At 37.3% G+C, this 10,585-nt stretch overlaps 1 protein-coding gene across 2 annotated transcripts; it reads left to right on the top strand.

Moving 5' to 3' along the window:
* Nucleotides 1–321: 321 nt before the first annotated feature.
* LOC127938316 (gamma-aminobutyric acid receptor subunit rho-1-like) lies at nucleotides 322–10,350 on the top strand. 2 transcript variants are annotated; one of them, XM_052534850.1, is made up of 10 exons: nucleotides 322–619; nucleotides 1,334–1,384; nucleotides 1,739–1,845; nucleotides 4,618–4,685; nucleotides 4,969–5,192; nucleotides 8,102–8,184; nucleotides 8,279–8,419; nucleotides 9,098–9,250; nucleotides 9,365–9,561; nucleotides 9,663–10,350. In XM_052534850.1, the coding sequence occupies exons 1-10, from the start codon at nucleotides 522–524 to the stop codon at nucleotides 9,957–9,959; spliced, it is 1,419 nt and encodes a 472-aa protein (XP_052390810.1). In that variant the 5' UTR covers nucleotides 322–521; the 3' UTR covers nucleotides 9,960–10,350. The 2 variants fall into 2 exon arrangements, with proteins under 2 accessions (XP_052390810.1, XP_052390809.1); XM_052534849.1 differs by having other exon boundaries at nucleotides 9,660–10,350.
* Nucleotides 10,351–10,585: the final 235 nt, after the last annotated feature.

The raw sequence follows: 10,585 nt of genomic DNA, 5'->3' as shown, positions 1-10,585 counted from the left end.
AATATATATATTTTTTTTTCGCCAGGATTCCAGCTCTGAACACTCTGGACTTCAATACTGTAGATTGATCAGAAACATTTGATTTTGGCTGGCTCCTTTCGATTTATACTCACCATATATTATATAATTTATACTCACCAAAATTTGAACGCCACTAAAAATTCAGTCAGAAAAACTATTCGAAACAAATGAGAACAATGCTGAGTGACTATACCACTCGATTATGTAAGTGTAATTCAGATAACACGTAATACTCATGGAACATTACATAATATAGCTACGGCCAGCAAATGTCTGTTTCTCTGTGTAACCTGCGAAAGCTCCTCCTGGACGCGGGAAAGCGAGGCTGCAGCTAACAGCAGATCTGACCTTCACTTTAATGCAGATTAAACGCATCTGAACGCGAGAGAGTGGACGTCCTCACAGGCTCACCATGACAATGGGTCGTCTTTAAGTGTTCCTCGGTGTTGTTTTAATAGCTTCTAACAGGATTCTCGTGACTGTCGGTTGATGTGGGAATCATGCACGCTGATGTCTGCTTTATGCTCTGCGCGTGCTTCTTCTCCACCGGTGCGCTGCAGCTGCGTGGACAGGTGTTTCAGACATGCAGCCAAACCAGGTGAGTGCGTCTCATGCGTTCAACTATTATTCATGACAAACGGGGAGAAATTAAGAAATATAAGGAAGAAGATGCAGGCAAGCGCTGAAGGGTAGACTGGATGTGTTGCACAAATTATATTAGTTTTATTAACAACTCTCTGTCAGATAAAAAAGAAAGAAATTAAAAGTTGTTTAAAAAACTTATAATAGTTTGAAAGTGCAAAATGTACATTAAATATAGGACTTGCCTGTACATTTTTAACAGGATGCAGACTGTGCCATTCTATCAAAAATACATAAATAAAACAAAAAAGTTTTAGGATTGTTGGATGCATGACGTGAACCCTTCATACCTGTAGGTCTCTAATTAGTCGTAAACGAATTTGTGTCATAAAATCTGTGATGATGTGAACTCTTGATGGTCAGATTTCCTTGCTTCTGCTAAACTAAAGCACGTAAGATACTTGATGTGTGGAAAATTCTCAAAATATGATCATAATGTCAGAACAAGCTTCATTAAACAAAAGCGATGTAACAAACACAAAGACAATTCGCGTTACTCATTCACATTGATTATTTTCATGTTGAATTCAGAATAGAAATTTCATTAGCGATCTAAAAAAATGTATTCAATTATTTATCTTTGCAGCATGATCATTAAAGTGCCTGATTGATTTGATGTTGTTGTTGTTATGCTCTTATGTCTAAAATGGTCATATCCTGCATTTGTCAGATCCAAACGAGAAACCACCAGAACACAGAGAGAAGCACATAAACCTGGCAGGTAACACTAATATACATTTCATTTCATTTGCTCACCCTTTAAGTTATATATAATATCTATAATATATTGCTATTATTTGTTGAGAGGTCTCATTTTCAATCTCCCAATAATATATTAAAAGTGATTATAAAACAGCAACTGTATGATGTGGTGCAAAACTGAAGTGGTTTGCAGTCTTTTTAAATTTCATTATAAAAAAAAAAAAAAAATAGAATTGTATATTAATTTAAATATTTGATTATCTGTGCTTCAAATGCATCCATTAAGCTCACTGCAAAAAAACTGTTCTGTTCTGTTTGCATTGGAATTATGTTTATCATGACCTCTTTTACTCGTGTATTTCTGTTTAAAAAGCACTTTACTAATGAGAAGTCCAGATGTCACAAAAGCTCCCGTTACGAAATCTGAACAGCTCCTCAAGTTAGATGACCACGACTTCACCATGAGGCCTGGCTTTGGAGGTGAGATGAGAAGAATGCTTTGAGCCCCGAAAACAAAAGATAGAAAGCTATGTTGAAGAGTTTCTGTGCTCCCTAGAGATAGAAAATATGGGCTATGCAGAAAAATCTTCTGTAGTCTAAAGAAATATATAAATGTATTCTAGTTTAATTATTTAAATCTTAAAATGTATAAATACTAACATATAAATTACTTAATAAATAAATGTAATCATTTAATAATATTGTTACATTTATGCTAAATCTAAATCAACAATTAGTTTATGTTGTTGTTGATTTCTACATGTTCATGTAATTACTTTATTGGTTTTATTTGTAGTGCATATGCATTAATATGCAACCTATGATTATCATTAATGCATTAATGACCAGTACCAAACATAGCAGATCTTAATAAACACCACAAGTCTCAGATTTATGTAGGATTTGAACTGACATCACAGGCAATCAGCTTTACATAAGCTCATGCCAGATTATCAGACTGATTTACTGTGGCTCTGTGCCACGTGCATTCACTTATCTGCCCGTATCTTCACTAAAGTTCACACCAACTGTAAATACTACGGTCAGATCAAAACCAGATTAAGGGTTATGAAAATGTTGTCCTGGGGTGAAGAAAGGACATTTCATGTTTTGACTAATTTCTTCTGCCTTTCAAAAGTTTTTTTCTTGCTGAGTGCTGAACTAGAACATAATTTTTACTTAAATATAAATGAAATACTGACTAAATGTTCTAAGTGGACAACCAGATCAACAAGAACCACCTTATAATCACAAAGACACATGTTTTGTTTTATGCACACTGTTAAAAACGTGTACATTTTATAGGAAATTCCTGGCAACTAATTGCTGTGAATTTATAGTAAATAATAGATAAGTAATGTATTGTTTTTTTATTTTTTATGTATAATTTTTATATATTGTATTGTTGTTATACAATCCTCAACAATTATGACAATCAAAATTAAAAAAAAATAATAATAATAATAAAATAATAATAATAATTATAATAATAATAATAATAATAAACCTGCAGCAAGGCATGCTGGGAGCCAAGATTGTGTTTTGTATGCTGGCGTGGAGCATGTCACCATTGATGTGTTTCATATGCCAAAAGTTGATTACTGTGTGTGTATAAATGACATGACACATGTTTTAAAAAGTTAATAACAACAATGAGTGTAAACTCTTAAACATTTGACACCTGCCACACGACAAAAGTGCTTCTATTCATTTATATACTAGTTATACATACAAGTTATTAAAAACTACTTTAAGCCAGTTATTTAGCTATTATTAAAGCAGACATGTTAATCCACTTAAAACAATGCATAAATGTTTTCTGAAAACAACTGCAATTGTTGCAAAAGAAGCAACTCCACTAAATTTAAGGGTCAAGACCGCAACTGAAGCAAACGCTAATCTCCATGATGGCGATCTCAAAAAAACAAAAACTGAAAAAAAAATAAGACATCGACATCTAAACCTGTGTTAATTCTCAATAAGAACTTCTGTAGACATGTGACAGAAATAAAGTCAATCTGGTTAATAATAATTGAACCTGGTAATGCTTTTTGTTGAGTTGTTTAATCAGATCTTTTGACATTTAAAGTATTTCATCTTCAGTTCATCTAAGGCTGTGGTTGTAGAAAGTTGTAGTTTGTGTTCTTATTTATCTTTCTATCAGTGCTTCTTCACAGCAGGTGTTTGAATGATTGAAAGAATGTTTCAGGAACTTCATACTCAACTTTAAATAACATTCTACAAACATTAAGGAAACTGGATCTTTTTATGTTCTTGGAATGTTACAAATCAATGTTCTAGAATGTTGAATTTTTAATCAAAATTAAGTTGAAAGAACATCATACATTTTTTTATTTTTTAAACTTTCCTTTAATGTAAAGAAAACTTTTTTATGTTCCCAGAACCAACACTCAATATTTGGAGAATGCTCTTATAATAACAAAATTATGTTAGCTGGGAAAGTACCAATTTTAATATTATCCCATAATGCCATGCGGTGGCTTTAAAATAATGCATCTACAGTGTATTTACAATAATATTACAAGACTGTCCATCAATTTCCAATCATGCATTTGCATTTACAATAAAACATGAATACAATGCAAAGTTGTAAAATGTATTGTAAAAATGACATCAACTGCTAACAGTGTACAATTCCACTTTATCTTGTCGTACTAGATTATTACACTTTTAAGTAAAGGTTTTTTTTAGCACTTTTAAGTCTATTCTTGTGGGCTATGATCATTAATCTTTATATTACATGAGCATGTCATATAGTAGATTCTGGATATTTGTTAATATCCATATTGTAACGTGATTCCATATGGTAGTCAATGTGTTCAGCTGCTCCATGTTGATCTAGATGATTGATCAGGTGGACCAGCAGCTGGTGGAGCCCAGGTTAACCCTGTACCCCAGTGGTGTTCAGTCTTATCCTGGAGGGCCACTGTCCTGCAGAGGTTAGCACAAACTTGCTCCAACATACCTTTGTAGTGTTCCTGAAGACCTTGATCAGCTGGTGTTATATAAGGCTGGAGCTTAACTCTGCTGGAAGGCTCCAGGTGTAACCATCCTGGTTGTAGACCCTGATCATCCTGCATTGGTATTATGGCATGGGGTAACACTAGAACACCATGGACTAAAAACATGTTCCAAATACCAGTCTGACCGCTGGTTGTGACATCTTCTTTTTTTTATTTTTTAATGAGTACATTATAAAACGGTTTAAAGCTCATTTTTGCTTCATTTCAGGGCCTGCGATACCTGTGGGTGTTGATGTTCAGCTTGAGAGTCTGGACACCATCTCTGAAGTAGATATGGTAGGAGACTGACACGTGTCTTTTAAAACATGGCTTACAGATTTCAGAGTGCATCATGAATGATTCATGACTATCATGATGTTTTCCACTCTGAGATTGCGCCACAGGATTTGGATTAGGACAAAAGCTCTAATTCAGCTCCCAGTAACCTCTCCATGCACCCTAGATGTGTTGACAGACCGTTTTTTCTTATAGAGGGCTCTTGGGATAGGAATGAGGCTGCTGTTTAGACTGTTTAGAATCAGTTGTTAATATGCCTGGCTAATCGGACTGTATGCTACAGGACTTCACCATGACCCTGTACCTGAGACATTACTGGAAGGACGAGCGACTCTCCTTTCCCAGCAACACCAACCAGAGCATGACCTTTGATGGCCGGCTGGTGAAGAAAATCTGGGTCCCTGACATATTTTTTGTCCATTCCAAACGATCCTTCATCCATGACACCACCACAGAGAACGTCATGCTCCGAGTGCATCCTGATGGTAAAGTGCTCTACAGCTTGAGGTAAGTGTCACAAATGACTGGCATGCATATACATTGTGAAGATCTTACCACAAAGCTCTGACAGGCTCTGATTCAGGCTTTGGTTTTCTTTTTGTATTTAACAACTGACCTCTCCGAACTGCAGAAGCACTCAAGTTAATCCCGATCAAAGCTCGAGAAACAGATTGCCAGCCATCAGAAGAGTTATGTTACGTCCGGCTTTGCCGTAGATGTTTGACATCGCTGGGTCTAAACCTAATCAGTGAGAGACTCATCAGATTTGCTCAATAAACAAAAAGATCTTGTTTTTCCATCAAACTTCTTTAATGTGAACCAACAGTTATTTAAATACAGACATTTATGATTTCAATGTTTGCTATTACGTTTTTTTTTTTTTTGTTGTTGTTGTTGTTGTTGTTGACCAAGATCTGCCATCTCTAAGAGGTGTGGATCGTAGTTTCTGCTTTAGATGAGTGAACGTGTGGATTAATATGTGGGAATCTGTGGGATTAATGCAAGCCACATGTAGATTCAGACACAAAGCTGGCTCGTTGGTGAGTTTTAATCTCGGAAACGTCCCACACCCAGTCTGCTGGACAGAATGACTTTATTCTTCAATGTACACATCGACTTACAATCTACAAGTCAATCTGTTGTGTCAAGGCTATCTTCTCCCTATACCCTATCAACCATTTCATCTAGAATCTTCCCTTTTATCCAAGGCCAGATGGCCAGATAATTGTACAGTGTGGAGGAAGAAGAGAAGGAATTAGAGGAGGAGAAGGGGAGGTGGAGGGATGCCGGAAGATCTGTCGCTGGAACGGAGGGATGGCTGCTGCTTATATATGGTCATAACGGTGATTGACAGGACTGGATGATTAAGCTCCTCCAGAACCTGCGTTGGGAACTTGATTTCATTCGGTCTTCCGCCAGCACAGCACACACAGCCTGCAGCTGCTTCACAAACCACCATATCGTAAGCATTTGGTCTGTTTCTTGGCCAGCTGAACTGAAACTGGTTATCTGGTGAATGCAGATATGGGGTTGGAAACCTTGAGAGCAATGCAGACACCCTGTTTATTCATATTGCTTTGTTCAAAGCTAAATGGAAATTTTGTCTGAAACACTGATCTTTTTTCTTGCGTTTTTCTCCAAATTTCTCTCCAAAATCTTCTTAGCTGTGTGCCGTGTGTGTTTGTCTCAAAAACATCCAAGACACCACGATTGCAGTTGATAAATGATGAATAATTTCTCTTTATGTCCACAAATCAGTTCCACAATGGTTTCTCTCAGAGATGCTGGATTATGAGGTGTTTCATTACATATGTATCTCTGTGTACATTAAATAATTTTGATTTGGAAGCTGATGGTGGAGGTTAAACTGTCATAACATTTTCTAGGATATGTGTTTTATTCCATACAAATTTCAGTAACACTCTGGCTCAGTTTTTCTTGTTTCGGGTTTCTCATATATAAATCCCTCTGAAAAGATTAGCAGGGTCATTTTCATCCTCCTCAGCATGATGCTGTGAAAAGAAAAAAAATAACTTTTTATGATAATCAAGTGACAGACTTTAATTTTTTTTTTTTTTTTTGTGAGCACAACATTAAATCATCAGTTAAAAAATAATTCAAAAGTCAAACTGTGGAACTATTTCCTACTTGTCGACATAGAGGCTTGGTCTGCAAGAGTTAGATGATGGAGGTAATGAGAAGCTTGATCTAACTCAGGGGTGTCAAACCCAATTCCAGGAGGAACGGAGTTTGGTTCCAACCCTGCTCCTAGACACACACCATGTAGTTTTCAAATAAGCTTGAGGGACTTGATTAGTTGGATCAGATGTGTTTAATTAGGGTTGAATCTAAACTCTGTAGGGCTCCGGCCCTCCAGGAATTGAGTTTGCCATCCCTGGTCTACCTTCATTAAAGCTGCCTGCATTCTCCACTGTCTGTAGCATGGAAGTGAATGAGGCACACAGATGTTTTAAATGGCATTACAGTGGCATTCTGTAGGCTACTGATGTATATACAGGTGAGGGAAAGTGAGGAGTAGGAACAGAAGTTTGCTAAAGGGGAAAAAATCGGGGGAAATCCAGGGCTTACAGTGTCAGGACGTGTGCAATGGGAGCTACTTCCTTGGATCAGACAGATAAATAACGGCAAGTTGGCAATCTCTCATTTCAAATCCACTTTTGTGGGCTTCTGCTTGATGGAAGCAATTAATGTCAAGTGCTTTTGTTTTGATCATGCAGCTCCATCCAGGTGTGTGTGTGTGTGTAACTTACTGCAGATTAGAACTTTTATCTCTTTTTTTTCTGCTTCTTGCACATTTCATAACACTTGTATAGGGAAATGTCTTGTGATTGGTGCTTAAATTGTGTCTGTTTTATCCAAAACAGATATTATACTGTTGTTCGTATTGTAGCAATCCTGCAATTGCCACTAAAGATTAATGTCCTATTGAATACAACCTAAGTCCTACTAAACCAAACTAATAGTGTTTAACAAAAGCAAACGGGATAAAAAAAAAAATTGCTAAAGAAACTATACCATTGTAGCCTGCTTCAGCGAGTCTTTGAGCTCTTATATAGTGACTCATGTTTCAGAGGACTTGTACCTGAATACTTGTGATTGCAGTGCTGTACTGGGTGAGCTACTGAGCAAGTTCATAAAGCAGAAATGCCATACACGCGGAGCTCATTGTGTAATGCAAACATCAAAATGTACTTCTAAATCATGCAATACAGTAAAGGCATTTTAATCATAATCATATGATTAACCCTGTAATCATAATTTATGTAAAAAGGAATCAAATCTGTTGCTCTTTTACTGCCATTATTGTTCATTTCATTTCCATAGTATAATAATTTTCAGTTGAAATCACTAAAATAAAGGAGACACTTTCTATACTGTGGATTTGTTCACAACAGGGTTACAGTCACAGCGATGTGCAATATGGATCTCTCTCACTTTCCCCTGGACACCCAGACGTGCTCCCTGGAGATCGAGAGCTGTGAGTCTAAACACAATACAGCTGACATAAACATTTTCATATTAAGTGTTTCAGTCTTTGTGAGATGATACGTATGGTGTTATTTGATTTTCAGATGCCTATACTGATGACGACCTCATGCTGTACTGGAAGAGAGGAAACAAATCTCTGCAGACGGATGAGAAGATCTCTCTTTCTCAGTTCCTCATTCAGGAGTTTCACACCACCACAAAACTAGCTTTCTACAGCAGCACAGGTACCGAGGATCGCAGCTCTGTCCTTCACTAACACGACCAAAACCAGTGCTGACCATCTTTACACTGACAGGCGTTACCATCCTCCATATTGTCTCATGTAATTCATGTCATGCAATTCTTGATTAGCAAAGACTGTAAAATCAGTAAAAATTACTATTTGGAAACACAACTTTATGAAAGAACTTAGAATTTTTGATGCAATGCAAAAACAACCAAGACAGCTCAGGTAAAGGTAAACTAAAAGTAAAACGCATACAGTTATCTAGATAGAATTTATGCAGGATACATACACTATTATGACTCCTCCCACTGAACGTTTCCTTGCCCTGTATCTGTTCTCTCATTGGCTGTAGGTCGTCGCTGATGTCATATCCTGTCAAAACACAGTTCACCCTACAGGACTGTGAGTCGCCAACAGGTCCAGATATTAAGCATGTCTAATATCTCACGGGCATTAGTGACACATTGAAGCTTCTGTCAGATCGGGTCTCTGATAAGACACACTACGCGATAGATACTAGAGACTAAATAAAAATAAGAGTTTAGCTCCAACCATAATTAACCATATCAGAACTAGCTATGTTTGATTAGCGTTGGCTCCAGGATCCCTGTGCTTCTTCATCAGTGGTGTTGATAATGACTGAAACGGACATTTTTCTCTTCTATCTTCTCTGCAGGTTGGTACAATCGTCTTTACATCAACTTCACTCTGCGTCGTCATATCTTCTTCTTCCTGCTTCAGACCTACTTTCCCGCCACACTTATGGTCATGCTGTCATGGGTGTCCTTCTGGATCGACCGGAGAGCTGTTCCTGCTCGGGTTCCTCTGGGTGAGATGTTTCAGCTGAATCATGTTAATTGCATCTTGCTGCAAACCACTGCAGCATCTGTCTTTGTGACATTTCATAAAACATGCACGTTTTGAACAAACTGATCTTATGTAGGTATCACGACGGTGCTCACCATGTCCACCATCATCACTGGAGTGAACGCCTCCATGCCCAGAGTCTCCTACATCAAAGCTGTGGACATTTACCTGTGGGTCAGCTTCGTCTTCGTCTTCCTGTCTGTGATCGAGTACGCCGCTGTCAATTACCTGTCCACTCTGCAGGAGCGCAAAGAGAGGACGCTTAGCAGCAGGGTAAGCCACAAGCTTAGCAGGAAGATGACAGGTTTTTAGTGTTATCTGATTAATGTGCTTTAAATTCAGAGCATGCAATGTGTGATTGTGTGATCCAGCAGTTGCCGTGTACGTGTGGGATGACCCATCCTGGTCAGATGATGATGAGCAGCAGCTACAGCGACATGGACATGATGACCACAGGGAACTACGGCATGTCGGAGCTGAACGGAGACAAACAGGAGCAGTTCCTGGTTCATCAGGTCCTGGATAATGAGCAGGGAGCTCAAAGACCTGCTGTAAGCTCCAGCAGCAGCTTATTTATAGACACTCATGCCATAGACAAATACTCACGGGTCATCTTCCCTGGAGCCTATACTCTCTTCAATATCATATACTGGTCCATCTACTCACAATGACTGCTGCTCCTTTACATTATATGACATTTGAGAAAGTCTTGGGAATACAGGTTAACTGTGAAAAACTGTTTCTTTTTTATTACACTTGAAACATGGAATCAATTTAAGCCTCTTGACAATGAACAAATACATGTGACTGTATGTGTGCAGCTGACATGAGCCACCAGTTTCCTCTCCTCAAGAGAAGGTTGTTGTATTTTTTCTTGTATATTTTAGTCTTTAGGCTGAGTAGCAAAGAATATTGATTTTGTCAATAAATATTAAATTGCCTATTCAGATAGCAATTTGTTTAGCATTTTCAAGTAAAATGTGTAAATTGTACTGATTTGACTGTCCATGAACTTTGAAATACAGAAACATCAAAATAAAAACTGCAAAGATCAAAATATTATTTAAATACATTATTGTTATTATTACAGTATTATTTACTGTGGGATTCTTTTTTTTATCTCTTGGGAACATTGAAAATACTGCAAATCAGGTAGGATGGAAAAAACATTTCCATTTGTCCTCTAATTCTGTAATGTTTATGTGGAACAAAGTCTGGGTTTATTTATTTATTCATTCGTTTAGTTTTGTACCTTAAAGTAATAGATGTTCAACATTTAAGCATAAAGGCAAAAGAT

The sequence above is a fragment of the Carassius gibelio genome, chromosome A20 (genome assembly GCF_023724105.1).
Source record: "Carassius gibelio isolate Cgi1373 ecotype wild population from Czech Republic chromosome A20, carGib1.2-hapl.c, whole genome shotgun sequence".
Classification (NCBI taxonomy): domain Eukaryota; kingdom Metazoa; phylum Chordata; class Actinopteri; order Cypriniformes; family Cyprinidae; genus Carassius; species Carassius gibelio.
This window is presented reverse-complemented; position numbering and strand designations above follow the sequence as displayed.